Below are 20,640 nucleotides of genomic sequence, written 5' to 3'. Positions count from 1 at the left end.
ATTGGTGAAATAAGTTTCAGACTAGGGGCATTTGGGTGAATTGGAAACTTGGCTAACGGTGGACTAACGGCCCGTTATTAGTAAGGGTATGTTGGGTATTTGTACGAATTGTGAGGGGTATTTTATGAATTATTGAAACTTGATGGGCGTTTGGTGAATTATGGCAAAACTCGAGGGCATTTCATGAAATTTCCGTTAAATTTATGAATTGCCTAGGATTTAAATGTTATATTCCCCTATAACTTGCATTGTGTTCCAAGTTCCAAAATCAAGTTCTTGCACCTAAAAATTACTAAACATAATTTATACTCCGTTGTTAATTTATCGTCTCCAAAAATAGTTCTTAAGTTCTCTCATTTATTCCCTGTTAGGATAACAACTGTTGCTTGCTGCTTTTCTTCAAATAACTTTGATTCTTCAAGTTTCTTCACTCCATTTCAAACCTTTCTTTCATTCAAGAAATTCGAATCATAAGTTAGTTGTTTGTTAGTCATCTTCAAACCTTAGGGGACAACGATATTGATATCGATAATGGAGTAAAATTTTGATATACACTATAAAATGCTTATATCAGATATACAACTATTTATATCAACTACTTAAAATTCGTTATAAGCTACGAAAATGTTGATATCAATATCATTTAAAAAGTTGATATGACCAATTGAAGTGCAAATATAGATGCTGAAATTCCACCATTTGTTTGTCTCATCAACGTGTGCGTTTTTTCATTCCTAACCGAGCTACCAAGACACTATAAATTTAATTTTTTGGAATAAATATAAAGAGGTATACCTCAAACCTATAACAAATGGTACACTTGCTTTCCTTTTAAATGATGAATATACTTTTACCTCTATAAATAAATTGGAGTAATACGTATTGCGTGTAGTATGTACCCGATGGACAATAAAGCTATTGTAATAGGTATCGCGTTCTATTCGACTTATTTTGTCTGAACTTATCTTATCTGAACTTATCGAATTTAACTGAATTTATCTTAACTTATCTGAACTTATTATATCTGGAAAAAAAAGAAACACTTATTTTGACTGAAATAAACTTATTTTGTGTTAAAATGTCTAAATTTAAATGAACTTATCTAAACTAATTTTGTCTGAAATAAGTCGAACAAAACATAACCTTAGTGTAACTTTTATCCAGTTTTAATAAATTTTAACATATTTTGATTAACATTTATATTATAATGTAATGGATGACGAAAAATCTTTTTAAAAATTTTACATTTTCATAACATAGGTTTAAATTTTAAACATTTCAGAGTAATTTTAATACGTGATATAGAAATAATTATGGACCGGGTTTAATTAAGAGTTCGTGGGATAAAATTAAGAGTGGAGCACTTGTAAATAATGGCCGATTGAGCTGTTCCCCACTTTGCTATAAAGCGGTAAGAATCATCATCATTGCATATAATAATCGAAAAAGTCAAAATTCTTTCCAAAAAAATAAAAATAAAAGTCAAATTTAAAAGGCTTAGCTTTTGAGGAGAGATTACAGATAAAACCAAACCAACAACTACCCTTCAAAATTAAAGGTCAAAGCTTAATTTTCATTCTCCCTCAATCTCTAATGGCGGCCGCTAATACTAATACTACTACGACTAGTACTTAATTAGCTGCTGCTTATGCTTATGCTTATGCTTCTGCTTACATATTTTCTATCAATTTCTAGTTGAACGAAAAAACAAATCAATAAAAATGGCAAGTAAATGGAGGAAGGCAAAGCAGGCACTAGGATTGAATCTGTGCTACCATGTCCCGAAAACAATGGTAGATGACGACGACGAATCTCCGCCGATGAGCGAGAGAGTTTCCGATGCGGCGTTGCTTTCTCGACCGATTACGGCGGCGGCGGCGGCGGCGGCTGCTTCTGGCCGGTTGTCCAAAAGCTTCAGCAGGAAGCACTCTTCCGAGGTTTGTACTCTGATTTTTGTTTTTAAGCAACGATGTAGACGAGATTTAATTCGATTTAGTCTCTTTTGTACCAGTAGTCAGTACCAACCCCTGTGACGTTACCGGCTAAGCTAGTTTCTGGGTTGTTTTTAGTAGTTGGATATTTTGATAATAAAGAATATATTAGTTGTTTAATTATATTATTGATAATAGAATTACGCTGATATTTTGAACTAGTATTGTTTAATTTTTTGGTTTTCTTACTAAAATACTTAATTTATAATTGCAATCGTCTTTCTTTTAAAATCAATTTAGGAAAGTAAAAAGGATGAAGCAATTTCAATTATTTCATGTGGTTTGCAGTAGCTTTTTATCTTTTTAATAAGTATACTGTCTTTTGGTGATTGAAACTTTTTTCTGGCAAAAAAAGATCTTTTTGAGCCCCTTGGTCAATATATTGACTTTTGTGATTGAAATATGCTGATTTTGAGCATATACGGAGTATTGTTGTTTTAGTGCGAATTTGAACATTTAGGGAGTACTCCGTATTATGCAGGTAAAAGATTGCCCCATATTCCTTTTTTGGTTGTCCCACTTTGTTTGCGCATACCTAATCGAGTAACTTTACCATCTCTCTTCTCGAGGGTCGACGTTATCGATTCATGTGCATATTTTACACCCAAATATTAATAAAGTCGACGTTATTGATCCGTATGTATATTTTACACCCAAATAATAATAAAGTGAAGTTTGCTCATAGAACAACTTTTAGAGACGAATGAAGTAGTAATTCACATTTTTGTAAGGGTCCTTTAATATCCGGACTTTTTAAAACTACATATGTGACTATTAATTATGGACGGGGATGAGGAGGTCATTTGATGATCGTACATTACAGGTTTGACCCCCAAATAAAATAAAGGACCTAATTTTGAAAAGGAGAAATAGTTTTGTCAAATCAGGCACTTATCTGTTTTTACTAAGGAGTATACTTATGGTTCACACTTTATGCAATTTGTGCTCATGGAATCATGTTGTCGTTGGCATTTGAGTGACTTTCCCATTTTAGAGCATCTGCTTTTGTATTGGCATGTTTGGTAATTTGCTATTCAAATAAAGTTGATGTCAATATCAGACCTTGAAGAACTATTTCAGCTTCAGAATAATGTGTTTGGCTATTTCCTATTCAATATGTTCGTGCAACGCTTAATGAATGACTTCAGCTTCAGAATTTACAAGTAAATGCCTTTAAATTTATTAGTCAAACCCTTATTAAATTGGTTGAGCCGTCTTGTTGAATTGACATGCTCCAAGTGAAGGACGCGATTGTGATTTAAACCAGCTTTCTGAAAAATATCCTCAACTATTTTTTAGTGTGGTGCGAAATTGATCAAGGTTGTATGAGATTCTTAAGTTAACTGCTTGTCCATTTGATCAAACATTTAGAACTGAAAAAGAATATGGTACAATCATGTGTTCTTTGACCTCATTTTTGAATTATAAAAGGAACTATACCTCTTTCATTTCTACAAACAATGGGAAATGGATTCATCACACTCGCTCACCTCCCCATTCCTTAAAACCTGTCCATCCAAACACACGCCGTGTGAATATATAATCACTCTCACAGTCTCACTCCCCTTCCCTTTACTTATAGTTTTATCTGTGGATTATTTCCTTTAGGTAGATGGTTGCACATTTTTTCGAACTGCTGTACCTTACTTAAAGGTATCACGTGTTCTTTGATGCGTTGTAGGCTTGTAGCATTAGCATATACAAAGTATTTCTTTTGTGTCATCTCTTAAATTATCTTAATCGGTAAAATGTTAGAAGTCTTAAAACTGTCCTCGGACTTGTTACAGTTTTGGTTCTACTATAGATTCCCAATATCTTCAATGAGTGAGAAACTAGTCTACAAGTGTTGTACCTCCTGCCAAGTGCCAACTACACAGGATGTAGTATGGTACTGTTTCCTGGTTCTTCAGATGATATTTTTTTTTCTTTTTCTGGTTTGATCTGTTAAATTCTTGTTTGCATGATTTTTGGTTGTTAATCGTCATCAAGTACTTTTACGGTTGAGTGTTGATGGCATTTCAAGTGCCTAATACTAAGCATATATCACTGAATCACGAATGCAATTTGGTGTTCTGGATATACCGGTTCTCTGTCCTTTTTTTTCTTTTCTCCTTGTTCATATAATTCAGACTGTGGTTTACTTTGGCGTGGATGTGTTTTCCTTTGTTTTATGTTGCAGTTACTTTTGAGACTAATTGTTTTTAAATCTTGTTTGATTTTGTAGAAGACCTGTTCAATATGCTTGGCCACAATGAGGCCTGGAAAAGGTGCCATATTCACTGCTGAGTGCTCGCATTCCTTCCATTTCCGTTGCGTCACATCAAATGTGAAGCATGGTAACCAGATATGCCCAATTTGCAGGGCAAAGTGGAAGGAGATTCCCTTGGAAAACCCAGATCTTTCTCAAAGGGATGGACCTCTGCAGAACAATGCTGTGATGACTGTGATTCGTAGATTACCTTCTACTCCGCGAAACTCCAACCGCCACGTTGTTCCACTCTTTTATGCTGCTGAACCTGCCGTATTTGATGATGACGAGCCTTTAAATCGAGGTGAAGTTTCCCAGAATGCTGCTTCAGATGCTGATGGTAATTTGTCAAAAATCATAGGCATCAGAGCCTACCCAGAAGTCTCGTCTGTTCCACGTAGTAAAAGTTGTCACGAATTCACCGTTTTGATAAATCTCAAAGCAGCAGTTACTAATTCAACACAAAACTCCAGTACAGACAACCTAGGCTTGCCCCGTACTCCAGTTGACCTTGTGACAGTGCTGGACATCAGTGGCAGTATGGCAGGTACAAAACTCGCACTTCTAAAACGAGCCATGGGGTTTGTAATACATAACATGAGCTCCAACGACAGGCTATCCGTTGTCACTTTCTCCTCCACCGCTCGACGTCTCTTCCCACTCCGCCGAATGTCTGAAAGTGGAAGACAGCAAGCGTTGCTAGCTGTCAATTCCTTGGTAGCAAATGGCGGAACCAATATTGCTGAAGGACTCAGGAAAGGTGCAAAAGTAATGGAAGAACGAAGAGAAAAGAAGAACACAGTTGCTAGTGTAATTTTATTGTCTGACGGACAGGACACTTACACTGTTGACAGATCTGGAGGAAATAAAACTGCACCAAATAATTACCAGTCTCTTCTCCCTTCATCAATCCAAGATAGCAAAAGATTAGGTTTCCAGATTCCTGTCCATACTTTTGGGTTTGGCATAGATCACGATTCTATCTTAATGCACTCAATTTCAGAAATGTCTGGTGGTACATTTTCTTTCATTGAGACCGAGGCAGCTATCCAAGACGCGTTTGCTCAATGCATAGGTGGTCTTCTTAGTGTTGTCGTACAGAATCTGGTAGTCGAGATTGAATGTATACATCCTAGTATTAAGCTTCAATCAGTAAAAGCCGGGAGTTACCCGAGTCAGGTGATGGGCAACAGACGTTCAGGAGTCATTGACATTGGGGATCTATATGCTGATGAAGAGAGAGATTTTCTTCTTCTATTAGACGTTCCAGCAGGCAACCATACTCAATTGGTAAAGGTGAAATGTTTGTTCAAAGACGCGTTGACAAAAGAATCATTGACAGTGGAAAGTGAGGAGGTCTCAATTGAAAGGCCTGAAAGTTCTGCAGCTGCACAAGAGGAAGAAGGGTCCATTGAGGTAGACAGGCAAAGAAACCGGCTCAAAGCTACAGAAGCAATATCCGAAGCAAGAACAGCTGCGGAGAATGGAGACCTGGATAATGCTATTTCAGTTCTTGAAAATTGCCGTAAAATGCTGTCAAGAACCATTTCTGCAAAAAAGCAGGACCGGCTTTGTGTTGCTATGGATGCTGAACTAAAAGAGATGCAAGAAAGGATGGCAAGCAGACATGTATATGAAGCTTCTGGAAGGGCATATGTTCTATCTGGTTTAAGCTCACATTCTTGGCAAAGAGCAACTGCAAGAGGCGATTCAACCGATAGTTCAAGCCTTATTCAATCGTACCAAACGCCCTCTATGGTCGAAATGCTTAATCGATCCCAGACAATGCTTAAGAGAAGCCCAGGTGAAAGACTTATTCGACCAAAACCAAGGTAATTACTAATTAGTGTATTTTGTTATTGTAGGGAGCTACATGTTCGATTTGTAGCTGATCCAAATTTTGTTTCATTTGGGATTATGTGTACTTATTATGTTAATTTAAGTGTATAAATAAAAGAATAAAATTTAGAAAAAGGTTGAGTGAGTTATGGGAATCAAAGGTTGGTGCTTGTATTTTTTTGTTTGAAGTACGGAGTATCTTGGTTGTGGTGTATATATCTGGTAATTTGTTGGGCTTACTTGTTTTGCCTGGGAGGATTTTGTGCAGGCCTGTAATTGCTACTATATTGTTTGATGGCTCTTTATCAAATATGAAAATATCATTATATGGAGTATACTATCCGTCAAACCAACCGTTACTAACCACATACATAAGATGATCCAACATGGAAGACCAAGACTTTCACTACACGCTAGGGGTTTGTTATTCGCGATGACGAAGGAGCGTTGTTACTTGTTAGTGGCGGGAGCCATGATATTTCACCCAGATGACTCCATCTTATTTGCTGGAGGTTTAACACTTTGAAAAAGAACTAAAAGTACGTTGGCGATGGGGTGTAAAATTCTTATTATTGAAGGGGATAACTTGGCGGTGAATGAACATGATTTGGCAGGTCCTGGGGAGATTAGTGGGCTCGTTGAGGATGCTAGTCGGATTTATTGAATTTTGATTCATCTTCGGTCATTCATTGTTAGCGGAATATCGAATAAGCGGTGGATTTCTCGGCGGCGAAATTAGCTATTCTCCTACTATATCGTTATGGTTTAATTAAGTTTCACTCTCAAAAGGATTAACATGAGGATCAGATATGCATAACTAGATGTATTTGAAATTGAATCTCATCTACAACTAATTGATTAATTGTTTAACTTATATAATACCAACGCGTGGTGGCGGCGGCGGCGGATGTTTTGCAGTGCCTTAATTTCGAAATCTGAAAAGGTGATATTGTGGTGACAACCTTTGCAGTGATGACTTCTAATGGCAGTGCTGAGATGTGATACGGCGCCCGCCGGTGTTGAGATGTTTTCGCCACCACGCTATTAGAGGAAGCCGAGTTGGGTAATTAACTGGTCTAATAAAACTTGATTTTTTAAACTAATTTTATATTTAAAAGCTAAAATAAAATTGGGCCAGCGACAGCGTAATGATACCAATGAAAGGTCAGTAACTTATCCCGTTTACCTTTTGCTTTAATCCAGGGCAATGTCACATGCAGCCGGAACGGCAACGGTAATCTTTATCATCAATGTTCAAATTAAATACTACCTCCACTAAATTATCTGACTGCTTTGTCTCTTTAGTTATCGTTATATCCTCTTGTTAAGTGTTTTTACGATTACACCGTATAATATACTCCCTAACATAGATATTAAGTTATTAATCACCCATAGTCCCTCTTTTTTAAATTAACTTACAATATTCCAAGGATAAATTTTTATTTGGAAGTAAATAATTAGGTCATTTATATATTTAATATATACAGTGCGTCTCCTATGACGAACGCGAAACCAATAGCGTACCCCCCTAAAACTATATAAAAAAGTAACAGATCTAAACTATAGAAGTAACATACCTAAACTAAAAAGTACCTCCTCTAAAATTATATATAAAAAAAAAGTAACATGTTTAAACTATAAAAGTAACATACCTAAACTAAAAATGTACCCCCTACAACTATTCCGTATAAAAAAAAGTAACATGTCTAAACTATAGAAGTAACATATCTAAACTAAAAAAGTACCTCATCTAAAATTATAAAAAAAAGTAACATGTCTAAAGTCTAAACTATAGAAATAACATACCTAAACTAAAAAAAATACATTATCTAAAATTATTAAAAAAAAAAAATAACATGTCTAAACTATAGAAGTAACATACCTAAACTAAAAAAAGTACTTCCTCTAAAATTATAAAAAAATAAATAAATAACATGTCTAAACTATAGAAGTAACATACCTAAACTAAGAAGGTATCTCCCCTAAAACTACTCTGTATAAAAAAAGTAACATGTATAAACTATAGAAGTAACATACATAAACTAAAACAAGTATCTCCTCTAAAATTATAAAAAAAAGGAAAAATTACTTTAAATAATCCAACCCTTGGACCATTTTCTGAAATTAAGCCAACCTTTGGATTATTATTTAATAATCCAACCTTAATACCCATCTAACTTTTATTGCCCCTTGTAGGTCACCCAACAAGTTCAGCAGGTCATTCTGATGACGTGGCATATAGCCGTTAGTAACTCACGTGGGGTGGTCCCTCTTTCCTTTTTATTTTAAAAAAATCCTCCTTCCATTTCTATCTTTTATCTTCTTTCTTTCTTTCTTTCTTTCTTTCTTCTTTTTTACTCTTCTTGGTTCCTTTCTTTCGTTCATCTCCATTGAAGAACAGCTCTGCTCCAATTTTTTTTTTTTTTTTTGTTTCCCAAATTTAACGACAATGCAAGCTTGGAAGGGGCAAATCTCAGGTGGGTCTGGATCTTCACAAAATTCACGAAGTGCATTGATTTGTGAATGTGGTAATGAAGCGGTTGTGCGGACGGTGAAACACGGTCCGAATGTTGGAATGAAATTCCATGGATGCCCTTTATGGCCAGTAAGTGAATCCCCCACCCCCTTTAATTTGATCATCTTGTAAAATGAATTTGGTGAAAAACCCAAAAATAATCCAATTAATTTCTCCCTTAATCGGGTTTTTGTTTGAGAAATTAACTTGTTTTTGCTTGGTTTGGAGTAGAATACAACATGTAAATTTTTCAGATGGATACCTGGTAACAATCAAATAGAAGAGCTTGAGTGTAAGATTTTGGAGAAGGATTCTATGATAATGAAGATGGAGCAGGAGCAACAATTAATGGCAGAGAAAAACAAGAAATTGCAGGTGAAAAAAGAGAATCTGGAGGAAGAGAATCAAGAGCTAAAAATCGAGCTTTGCCACACGCGTATTGAGCTTATGAAGACCTCTAGAAATGAGAAGAATTTCTCGATGGCTTTGTTATGTTCCTGGGTGTTTTTTTGCATCCTGATTATGTATTTGAAGTAGTTAATCGGGATGAATGTTTACCCGAATAATTGTCTTTTGAAAACTGTAAGAGTCACGAAAAATAAGTTTTTGTTTTGTTTTAGATCAGTCATTGTGTAAGTGGTTATAAGATGTTCATGTATTGAAAGAAGTTGCATAATTGACGAAATAAAATACGAGACTTTGTTTACTCGATCGCAATCTATTTCAAAATAGAAGAACAACCTGATAAGTTAATATAGCATACGAGTAGATCATTACAGAACATACGAGTAATGTTAAAGATCATTACATATCATACGAGTAATGTTAAAGATCATTACACAACATAAAACCAGCAAAAACTTCATTGTCATTGTCATACACTAAGGATGATAATATGCTAAGCACGAGGCTGGGTTCCTTGGTGCACTGTGGAGGCTTGACTTGATGGGGTAGCTTGTTCATTGGCTGATCTAGGTTGTCTAGAACCTTGCTGCAAAAAAATAAACAGACCAGTGTTAACAACTACAGACACCCCAGTGATTTCAACAATCAACAAAAGAAACACTTACATTGGTGTGTGCAGACCCATCTGATGCAATGAACCACCCACTGCCCACCGGTACCTGCAATGCAAATAAGCAAGGGTATGAGTGACAGCAACAAGAAACAACAACAAAAAAGCAGAAAACACACAAATTTCTCATCACATACTTGGTTTCTTCCCCTTCCTCTTCCTGTAGATGTCCTCCCTCCCCTTGTGCCTCTGCCTCTTGATGTTCTTCCCCCCCCCCCCCCATGAACCGGCTCCACCTCTGCACATCCTACCTCCTCTTCCAAGTTTGCTTGGTAGTGCAGTTGCATTGTGGTGATCAGTTGATGCAACTTGTGAGTGAGAGACAGGAGGTTGACCATCCTTCCTTGGTCTGCCTCTTGGCCTTTTTGGTTGGGGTTCAGATGGGGCAGGTGCACTGTCCTTGTTGGGGCATCGCCTTTTATTGTGGCCCTTGATATGACACACACTGCATGTCATTTCAATGCCAGTTCTTTTCAAGGTTCCGGGCTTCTTCGGATCCTCCATTGGATCCCTGATTCTGTTTACTCTAGGTCTCCCTGGCTCAATTTTGATGGGGGGAGGATCTAAAGGATGCTCCACCCTAGGCCAATAGCGTTCACCTTCAATTGCTGGTATGGAGCCTATTATTGGAAAACCATAAATGTCAAATGACTACGATTCCTAAGCTTCAAATGCAAAATACGTGCTCGTCTATAGCTAAACCAACCAAGAGATCACAATAAGAGAACATGCTTACCTGAGTATGCTTTCAAGTACACTTCTCTTTTGTAGCAGTCATCTACATACGCTTCAGCTTCTTTGTTCAGGAAGTAAATGCATGCAACAGCATGGCAACACGGGATACCGAGCATATTCCACTTTCTACAACTGCAACTCTTGGCTTCTAGATCAACTACCAACGTACTGATCCAAGTAATAGCTCACATTGAACTTACTGTCAGTTGAGGGAATTACATCACAGTTGGCAGCCTTGGTCTTCTCCTCATCAAGTTTGGTCTGAATTCTTGGACATAGTACGGATGATGACTTCTCCATCTCTTGCCTCTTTACAACCATTCTTTGCATCAAGGATAGTCTGATGTCTTCCAGCATATATAATAGATGTTTTGTCCTTGCATTAATGATGTATCCGTTGAACGTTTCTGCCATGTTGCTAGTGATCGCATCGGTCTTCATAGAACAATCCAAGTAAGCCCTGCAGAACAGTTTTGGGTTGTAAGCATTGAAGGCAGTCACAGCTTCCTCATTTATCGCACCAAGTTCTGCTAGTGCATCATTGTAATCTGCCAAGTTGTATGCTTTTGCAATCTTCCAAAAGAGCAACTTCATTTCATCCCCCCTGAAAGCCTTGTGCCAGTGTGCAAATATATGTCTCGCACAATGTCTATGTTCTGCATTGGGGAGAACAGCAGCTCTACCATGGAGTATACCCTACACAAGTGATCCCAATTAACACACAAATGTACAAGTAAACACAACATGTAACACATAAACCATAAATGTCAAGAGTTAAACATAAATAAATACGTACCACATGCTCGTCAGAAATTATAGCAAAGCCAGAACCATCCCCTAGGCCAAGGCAGTGTTGCAGATGCTCGAAGAACCATACCCAAGAGTTGTTGTTCTCACCCTCAGCAACTGCCCAGGCAATGGGATACATCTGATCGTTCCCGTCTCGACCAACAGCAACCAAGAGTTGACCACCTAGGAACGTCTTTAAAAAGCAAGCATCCACACATATGACCTTCCTACACCCCTCTTTCCACCCCTGCTGCAAGTCTTCAAAACAGGTGAATAATCTTTGGAAAACTGGTGGGAATTTGTCCTTGGTTGGGTCTGTCACCAATTCAATTTCTGTTCCCGGGCTAGCGGACTTTAGAGCTTCAATATACCCACCAACTTTCTTGTAATGTTCATGCATTGAACCATGAAGCATTTCATGGGCAGCATACTTGATCTTATAAGCTAAACTTCTCTTAATTAACACTTTGAAAGCCCTCCTCACTGACTCCATAATTTCCCGGGCTGGCCAATGCGGTCTTGCCTTGAATACATCCAGAAACTGTTTAGCTGCCCAAGAAGCCTTCAACTGCCTATTCTTTTTCATATTTCTTTGACAAGTGTGCTCTCCTACCACTCTTTTAACCACCAGAACTGCTCTCTTTGAATCCCAAGAAGCATACAAGTAGAATGGACAAGATTGCACACACTTAACACCCAACCTTTGCTGTCTTTTTCTGTCACTCACTACAAAATACAAATTTCTACCTTGTAATACCCCATACATAGCCACTGCATCCTTAAATGCCTTCCTGTTTGGAAATCTCTGCCCTACAGTCCACTTAAACTTAGAGAAATCAGTGTCAGCACCAACTAGAATCCCTCTCTTCTTCTTTCTTTCCCCAAAAGTCAACTCCTCATCTCCTGAATCTGGTGGTGTGTGTATGTCATCCTCACTGTTTTCATACTCACTGTGATAACCATCTCCACCATTTTGTTGCTCCCCAAGTACACAATCTTGCTCAGCAGGCCTCCCTTTCTGTTCAACCTCTAACTGTACTTGCTGTGCTAAACTGAATAACTTATTATTGGCCTCCTGCACTTTCTGTTTAGCTGCTCTATACTCATCATCACTGCAATCAGACTCGAACCCAGCATCATCAACCTCCTCCTCTTCACTTCCACACTCATACTCTAGGTTGACATTATTTAGATCTATGCCAGTACCACCATCACCATAGGTGTAATCATCATCATCTGTGCACTCATCATCACCATCAGTGTACTGAACATCATCTGGATTCTGTACTACTGACTTACCCTTATCAGTGTAAGGATTATACAGTGGATCTTGGTCATCCTCAGACTCACTGAACTCAAACTCATGTAGGTCCACAGGGCTAGAATCTCTAGGATCTTCCCACTCATAATCTCTTAAAAACTCATTTTCAACTTCACCTTCAATCAGGCTTGTTTGTGTTTGAGGAAAAGAGAGAGAAGTGTGTTCTGGATCTGGAATAGAGGGGGAATTAAGTGGTTGGGAAGGTTGGGGCTGTTGTTTGTTGTTGTTTTTGATGGGGCTAATGTTTTTAGGGGTTATTTTTGTGGGACCAGTCAAACAAGCATCTTTAGGGAAAGCATCTTTTTGGGTTGTGGGTGATATTTTGGCTGTTTGTGCAGCTACATCAGTGGTGTTTTTTGCACTTGACACACACTTTGTAGGACTAGATCTCAAAGAATCCAATTTAGTTGGAAGTGGGGCCCTTTTTGGCTGTAATTTTTTAGCCTTTGGAGCCATCTGTGAAAGGTCAACCCCATGATTTACATAAACTTCAACACACCTAAACTTCAATGCTAACTCAGCCATCTCCAAAACCTGCCCATCCTCATACACCTTCCTTAATCCATTTGCCAATGATTGCCCAGGAACAACATATAACAGACCCTGAATTGTGTCATAATCCCCACATTTCTTTGCTAACTCGAGTAAATCCCACCAACACAGAACATCGGAATCGATTTGGCAAGTCTTACCCTTCCCACCAACATAAATTAACTGACCATTACTAATCGTCTTAAAGATCCCACCATGCCAAAATTTCAAAGTCACAACTCCCATCCTAGACAAATTTAAAATTATTCAGTACATTGTCCCCGATTACACAAAAATGCACAAATTTATTCCCATCACAACAACTGCAAACAACATATTGAATTCACACTATCAATTTGAATTTGTGCCAAATAATTGATTAATTAAACCAACGAAATAATGTAGTCAACAATTACACAATCACTCAATTCAATCAACCATTACTCAATTTTCCTACTTTATTCACTTGTTCGAATAATTAGGGAAAAATTGACTGGAAAATTAGGGCAAATTTCATAATTTCGTAAAATTAACAAAATTAGGGCAAAATTCACAAAAACGCATAATTAACATAGAATTCGACATAAGAACATCAATTGTTAAAAAATTCACCCAAGAATCATATTTTACCCAAAATTGAGAGCGAAATTAGGGTTCCAACTAACCTGACTTGCGGCAATTTATTGCGTTTTTCGCAGGAAGTGGTCCTTCAAGCTTCAAATGACCGATGATTTCATCAACGTACAAAGATGTCGTCACTTGGCTCGTACAAATTTAGGTTTAAGGTGTTGCTTGCAATTATGGTGGTGAGAGACTGAGAGTGACAGGAGAGAGGGCAAGAGAGTGTATGAATTGAAGAAGGTGGGTGGTACTGGTGGGAGTAAATGCCTGTTTTGGAGGGAAAATGGAAAAAACGAAACGTCTCACAATTTGGTTGACTTTCTTAGCCGGTTTCCAGTCAGTAGGGGGCAATAAAAGTTAGATGGGTATTAAGGTTGGATTATTAAATAATAATCCAAAGGTTGGCTTAATTTCAGAAAATGGTCCAAAGGTTGGATTATTTAAAGTAATTTTTCCTAAAAAAAAAGTAACATATCTAAACTATAGAAGTAACATACCTAAATTCGCAAGTGTGAACTGGTCTCACCATCAGTTGATGGTGAGGACAGTCTCATATAAGAATTTGGGTATTTATAAAGGTATAACGACGATAAAAGTAAATAAATTTAAAAGAGACTAAAATGACTAACATTTATGACCTAGAACATTAATATGAATATAGTACGAATTTCAGTGAAGGAATCATAATTTTGTCATGAGTACATAATTACGCGAGTGGGTAATTTAAATCGACTCACCAGGCCACCATATTCACTAGACTTGGCAATTGGGTCGTTTAGATCGGTTTTGGATCGGATCAAATCGATTCGAATCCTTTTGGGTCACTCCTACTTCGGGTAAGTATGAGTTTGGGTCGGGTCCATTCAGGTATCAGGTAAAATTCGGTTTAAGGATGGTCGGATCGGGTTTGGTTTGGGTCAAGATTTCGGTAAAATTTGGTTTAAGGATGGTCGGATTTGGTTTGGTTTGGGTCAAGATTTCAGGTTAATTTCAGTTTGGTCATATCCGGTTAGTTTATATTGGATCAATTTTTCGGGTTAGATTAGGTTATGTTTATGTTTTTTAGGTTAGAAAATTAGCTAAAATTTGAGGCCAGACAATTCAAATCAATTTGGTTCGATTACTTTAGTTCAGGTCAATTCGATTTGGTTCGGGTCAATCTAGGATTGGGTCACTAAGGGAGTGGGACCAATGAACTAATGAAGCCATAACAAGTTGGGTTAAAAAATGACACTTCGAAACTAAGTATAGTGAATTTGGTTCTCATCAAACCCAAACAACGACATTTTTCCCTCTCTAGGCTCACTTACCTTTTTCTTGAACCACTTTTCCCACAACGAATAGGATTATAGGACCTTCACCTACCTTAATGCCTCTCCCTTTTCTTTGAAATTTCAAATTTAAAAAAATGGATACTTACTTTTTCTGTTAAACAGCCATTTCTATTTTCAACAAGCATGTAAAATTCTGGGTTTCTCCACTACAAAAAACAAAAAAGTTGAGAATTGCAGCAAATTAAGAAACATGGCTGAGTCTACTTGTGTTGTGCATCCTTTCTCTTACACCATGCCTACCTTCTCCAATGAAACTCATGAGGTTAGAAATCCTTTTTCCTTTTTACTAATTCAACTGGTTAAGATATGGATTTAGCATTTTACATAGTTTTTATTTACCTAGATATGAATATGAATGTTGAAATTGGCAGGAAAATCCAATGTATGGAATGGGAGAATCAATTTCATTTGGAAGATACGTTTGTGAAGAATTGGATTGGGAAAAGTGGTCATCATTTGACAGTAATAATAATAATAATAACAGGAATCGTTATGTGAAAGAGGCTGAAAAATACTCAAAACCAGGCTCAGTTGCCCAGAAGAAGGCTTATTTTGAAGCTCATTTCAAGAGAATGGCAGCTCTTAAGGCTGCAGCTTTACTCGAGCAGGCCAACAGTGCTGAAACTACATCTACTACTGAAAATGTTAATCTGCAGGTTGAAGTAAGTAATTTCGAGCAGGATGAAATTGTTCCCAAAGAAGGTGATAAGAGTGATGCAGGGGAATTTGTAGTTCACCAGAATGAACTTTACTTAATTGGTGTTGATGTTGAAGAAGAGAATGGTAATGAGGCCAAAGAAGTAATTCCACCACCACCGGATCGAAAACCCGACAAAATTGAGCTTTACTTAGCTTCTAACAAGGGTGAAAATTGCAAGCCAAGCAATGGGATTCCCCAGATGGACAAACCTGTCTTGCAGGTGACTTCTCTCCCTCTATTATTATTGTTGTTATTTCTGTTGTCTTTTTTCTTCTTGTTTAAGTTTTTATTTATTTGATTCTTGAATTGGTAGAAGCACAATTTCATAACATAATCCTTACATTGTACGGTGTACCCAAGTCCGTATCAGAACGTGTGAGATATGACCAATGTTTTTGTTTCTCATGCTCAAATTTTCTTCTTTGAAATAAGCAATTCTTTGTCGTTAGAGGGTTGGGGTGTCCGGTTGGATGTACATGAAAGGTTGTTACACCTGAGAGTATTAATGTTAAACAGAAGGGAATATATAAGATTGGTTTGTTACTCTACCGATCAGCAATTGGTTTTTAGGATGCAACCTCGCCAGGCTTATGTGTAGTCAGTCTTTTCTTACATAGACTTTGGTAGATCATATCCTACATGGTACAAAGTGGAGTCTAGAAGACTAACTATGTAAGCTTAATGATATGTTGGCGTGTCCGGTTGGGTGTACATGAAAGGTTGTTATGCTTGGGAGTATCAATGTTAAACAGAAGGGACTATATAAGATTAGTGTGTTACTCTACCGGCCAACAATTGGTTTTAGGATGAAGCCTCGTCAGGTTTATATGTGGTCAATCTTTTCTTACATAGACTTTGGTAGATCATATCCTACATGGCTACATGGTACAAAGTGGAGTCTAGAAGACTAATTATGTAAGCTTAATGATATGTTGGTATGTCCGGTTGGGTGTACATGAAAGGTTGTTACGCCTGGGAGTATCAATGTTAAACAAAAGAGAATATATAAGATTGGTGTGTTACTCTACTGGTCAACAAGTGGTTTTAGGATGAACCTTGCCAGACTTATAATTGGTCAATCTCTTCTTACATAGACTTTGGTAGATCATATCCTACATGGTACGAAGTGGACTCTAGAAGACTTATTTATGTAAGATTAATGATATGTTGGGGGTCTTGTGGAATGATTTAAGTACATGTTCAAATTACATTATCAACGTAACAATTCTTTCACTTTTTAACATGTTTTAGCCATTTGGGTGTAACAGAAAGATTATGTAAACCAAGAAGCATCTGCAGCAGTAATCAAAAGGAATCCACCACTTTCATCCTACATACCATCTCCTGCTAGATCTGCTAATGTAATTCATCCTGGCAAAGAAAACTACGCCACTCCTGTGAAAAACAAGTCTTCTGCAAGTTCTGTTGGTGATCCTGATAAAAAGAAAACTCCTCTTCGCATGTCCATAAACCGAGAACTCAACAGAATCATGTCACCAGTTATTAAGAAACTTGGAAGTTCATCAAAGGCTTCCAAAGATTGCGCCAACGCCCCCTCGAAAACTCCTGCCAAGGTCTTCTTCTCTTCCCCCTTGTGTTTATTGCCATTGCATTGGTTTTCTACTTTTCTTGCTTGGTTTTATGTGTGTATTAACAAGAGCATCCTCAAACAAACTGCAGGCTTCTGCAAACAGTGCACCACAGCTTCCTCCCATGACTCCAGATTTGTCGAAAAGAGTGTATGTTTCTAACACATTCAAGATTCAGTGACTGGTGTAGGCAATAGGTTTTGCACGCACCAAATTTGTTGTACACTGGAATAACTTTTACCCACTTTTTGGCACCTTTTAATATGTTTTGGTTAATTTTTAATATTATGAAAAAAAGATGGATGGATAAACATTTTAAAAGGTCACGTGGTTACATTTATACATTGGTGATTTTGAAAAGAAAAAAAATTCACTGAAAAGTAGATAATTTGTATGTCATATTGGTAACTTTCAAGCATTTTAAGTTAACTTGATCTCCGCCGTACAATATTTATTGTACACAATCTTTAAATAAGAATTCGTGTTAGCCTAGCATATCTGAATGGGAGAATGTTCTTCGTGTTTTAAGTTGAGTATTGTTATGCTTGATTGTGGTTTAGCACTCGAATCTCATGATGTTTGTATTCTACATTCAGTATTTCCGATTCTCCAAGAACTGGCAGGAACAAGATAAGTTCACCCATTATTCCCAATTCTTTTTGCCTGAGGAGTGCAGACAGAACTGCAAGAAGAAAGCAGGTTAAACTTCAAGCATTTTTTAAGGCACATTATTATTATGCTAGACTTTATTTAAGTTTCCTGAAAAACTGTTAAATCCTGATGTATTGCAGAAGCTGGAAGATAAGTTCAATGCTATGGCTACCGAAAAGGCACCTCAACCGTTAAAATTCAAGGTTACTACTATTTCACTGCAATGTTTTCCTTGGTTACAGTACTGTGGTCTTGAATCACTGACAACCTAGATTATAGGATGCACAGTATGATCATCAAATTTGATGGTTTCAGAAACAGAATTCAGTGCTAATTTATTTGCAGACAAAAATGTTTTCGAAGTCCCAAGACTAGTTTTATACTCTATCAATCTGTTCAGATGGTCGGTGTGGCTAATTTAGGATATGGGATGGTTTACATAAGCGAGTTTAGGCAATGGGTCAATTTTACAGCAGATGCAAGAGTTTTAACAGAACATAGAGTTCATTTGGCATTGTGTTAATTTGTACACATATTTTACATGAGATGGTACTTATTCTAGTGTTGATCTTGCAGGAAAAAGCAGAAGCAGAACTTAACAAATTCAGACAAAGCTTTTGCTTCAAATCTATGTCTTCTCCTGACTATTATGCAGACAACGGAACATTCAGTAGCCCTAAACAGAAGGTTAGTCTTGAACAATCACCTTGTTCAGCTCATTCAGTATTATTATTTGGTCATAATCTTCTGTTTCATCTGTTTGCAGAACGAGTCTACACATCGTAAGTCCCCCAGCGGAGGAAAACACGCTAACAGAACGACAACTCAAAATAAGAGTGCATTACCTCCAAGAAGGCCTTCAATGAAACAATTTGGGTTGAAGAGTAGTAAAACAACCACTCATATACCCGTCTAACAATAGCAAATTATAACAAGAATTTGGGTCAAGCGTTTGAAATTGACAACAGATTAGTGATATTGAAGAACTTCAATAACATGTATATATAAGAAGTTTGGGCTAGCCATCAATTTGTTTTATCAGAGTGCTGTCATTTTACATTCTTTCAGGTTCTGCAAGTTTTTCTAACGCCATAAGTTGCACATATGTATTCTTTCTGAATCAGATTGTTATATAGAAGATTCTATTAATGACTGTATTAGTTTACCATCTTCTGATTGTTTAAAGTTGGTCTTACTACTGCCTTGTAGAATATAATTGTTACATTACTGATTCAACTATAGACGTGAGCTACGGGGTGTGATACTGTGATGATTGGAAGGCAAAAGTTCAGGATTACTTTTTGTGGGCATGCCGCATGTGCTATTGAGCTAGGCATCATGGTCTTTTGGTGTGAGCAGGCATCAAAGTTATATTTTTTATTTTACTTTTTGGAAATTTTGCTAATTATTACCTACTACATAGATTTTTAGGGATTTCTGCAAATTACTACCAATCTTGTTGAAAATTGTCAATTACTACGTATGTGTTAAGTTATTGTTGTCAATTGCTATCTTAGCCCATATTCTGGCCAATTAGTCGCTAATTATACCATAATCAACCGTTGATCATACCTTACCTATTTTTGGTTATTTTTGGATTTTCTGATTTAATTAGTTTTGAATTTTTTTTTTAAAAAAAAATTAATTTTGATTTTATTAATATATGATTAATTATGATATGATTAGTGACTAATTGGTCAGAATATGGGCTAAGGTACCAATTGACAACAATAACTAAAAATGGTATTAATTGACAAATTTTAACAAGATAGTAATTCGCAAATTCCCTAAAGACCTAGTTAGTAATTGACAAATTTTCCTTATTTCTTTAACAGGAAAAAAAACTAGACGGACTAACTAAATCATCTTTTCAAATGGTGTACATTGGTGACCCCAGAGATAGTAGAAACAATGGAGAGAAGAGAGTACACCTTGGCCATCCTTATTCTACCCAACACCAATTCCAAGTAAAATTTGGTGCATAGATTACAAAGTAAGCCGATTAACCGAAAAAAAAAAAAAAAAAACTCTATCATCTCACAAACGAAAAGAAAACCCAAAGCCTAAAACCTAAAACCTATTACAATGGACGTAATTATTACATGCACAAGTTTTACACCAAAAAAAAGAAAAAAAAAACACTTGAGTAATGGAAACTAGTAGGAGCTAGAAAGTGTGTTTTACAATAAGTTGCGCCGAACACCTTGTGAATTGTTGAAAACAAGGATACGAGGTGCACTTTTGTAAACATCAGCAGTGTCTTACAAACAAACTGTAAAAGAAAAGTTCCACAAACTGAAGAATCGGGAAGTAGAGAACAATGAGATACCATGCCAAAAAAAGTACACACACATCGGAAGCATATAGATGTGAATCATAGAGGCTGCAAACAAGTTATTTGGCTCGGGTATATGTCGAGTAAGATACGAGTGAGGAAAATTTTAAATCGGGTACAAGTTCATTTCTGATAGAAGTATATCAGGCCAGGTCCATTGGGATCGGGTAAAATTTAGCTCTATTTAAAATTAACTTATTACGGGAAACTAACCCATTTCAAGATTTTCAACTACGTCGATTTTGGTCTGGTCCATTCAGGTAGAGTCCAATTTCAAATCATTCAGTTTCGGATACGGTTTGGGTATGTATCGAGTCACTCGGGTCGAATATTTAATTCGAGTCCAGTTTGCTAGAATATCAAGAC

The 20,640-nt window shown here is 36.9% G+C and overlaps 4 protein-coding genes across 5 annotated transcripts; 3 read left to right on the top strand and 1 right to left on the bottom strand.

Annotated features, from left to right (window-relative positions):
• The first annotated feature begins 1,409 nt into the window (after nt 1–1,409).
• Nucleotides 1,410–6,213, top strand: LOC110779849 (E3 ubiquitin-protein ligase WAV3). 2 transcript variants are annotated; one of them, XM_021984311.2, is made up of 2 exons: nt 1,410–1,937; nt 4,216–6,213. In XM_021984311.2, exons 1-2 carry the CDS (start codon nt 1,722–1,724, stop codon nt 6,073–6,075), a joined length of 2,076 nt encoding a protein of 691 aa, XP_021840003.2. In that variant the 5' UTR covers nt 1,410–1,721; the 3' UTR covers nt 6,076–6,213. The 2 variants fall into 2 exon arrangements, with proteins under 2 accessions (XP_021840003.2, XP_021840004.2); XM_021984312.2 differs by having other exon boundaries at nt 1,469–1,937; nt 4,219–6,213.
• A 204-nt stretch (nt 6,214–6,417) lies between these two features.
• On the top strand, nt 6,418–9,278 carry LOC130468261 (uncharacterized). The gene is made up of 2 exons (XM_056837950.1): nt 6,418–8,683; nt 8,825–9,278. The coding sequence occupies exons 1-2, from the start codon at nt 8,528–8,530 to the stop codon at nt 9,128–9,130; spliced, it is 462 nt and encodes a 153-aa protein (XP_056693928.1). The 5' UTR covers nt 6,418–8,527; the 3' UTR covers nt 9,131–9,278.
• A 213-nt stretch (nt 9,279–9,491) lies between these two features.
• LOC130465574 (uncharacterized) lies at nt 9,492–10,519 on the bottom strand. The gene is made up of 4 exons (XM_056834388.1): nt 10,405–10,519; nt 9,806–10,288; nt 9,680–9,717; nt 9,492–9,584 (listed from the first exon to the last, which is right to left on the bottom strand). Exons 1-4 carry the CDS (start codon nt 10,517–10,519, stop codon nt 9,492–9,494), a joined length of 729 nt encoding a protein of 242 aa, XP_056690366.1.
• A 4,407-nt stretch (nt 10,520–14,926) lies between these two features.
• LOC110801966 (protein WVD2-like 7) lies at nt 14,927–19,107 on the top strand. The gene is made up of 8 exons (XM_022007374.2): nt 14,927–15,261; nt 15,371–15,919; nt 16,968–17,273; nt 17,380–17,438; nt 17,885–17,987; nt 18,080–18,142; nt 18,516–18,626; nt 18,706–19,107. The coding sequence occupies exons 1-8, from the start codon at nt 15,190–15,192 to the stop codon at nt 18,853–18,855; spliced, it is 1,413 nt and encodes a 470-aa protein (XP_021863066.1). The 5' UTR covers nt 14,927–15,189; the 3' UTR covers nt 18,856–19,107.
• The last annotated feature ends 1,533 nt before the right edge of the window (nt 19,108–20,640 follow it).

This window comes from Spinacia oleracea, chromosome 1, assembly GCF_020520425.1.
Source record: "Spinacia oleracea cultivar Varoflay chromosome 1, BTI_SOV_V1, whole genome shotgun sequence".
In the NCBI taxonomy this organism is placed as follows: domain Eukaryota; kingdom Viridiplantae; phylum Streptophyta; class Magnoliopsida; order Caryophyllales; family Amaranthaceae; genus Spinacia; species Spinacia oleracea.
This window is presented reverse-complemented; position numbering and strand designations above follow the sequence as displayed.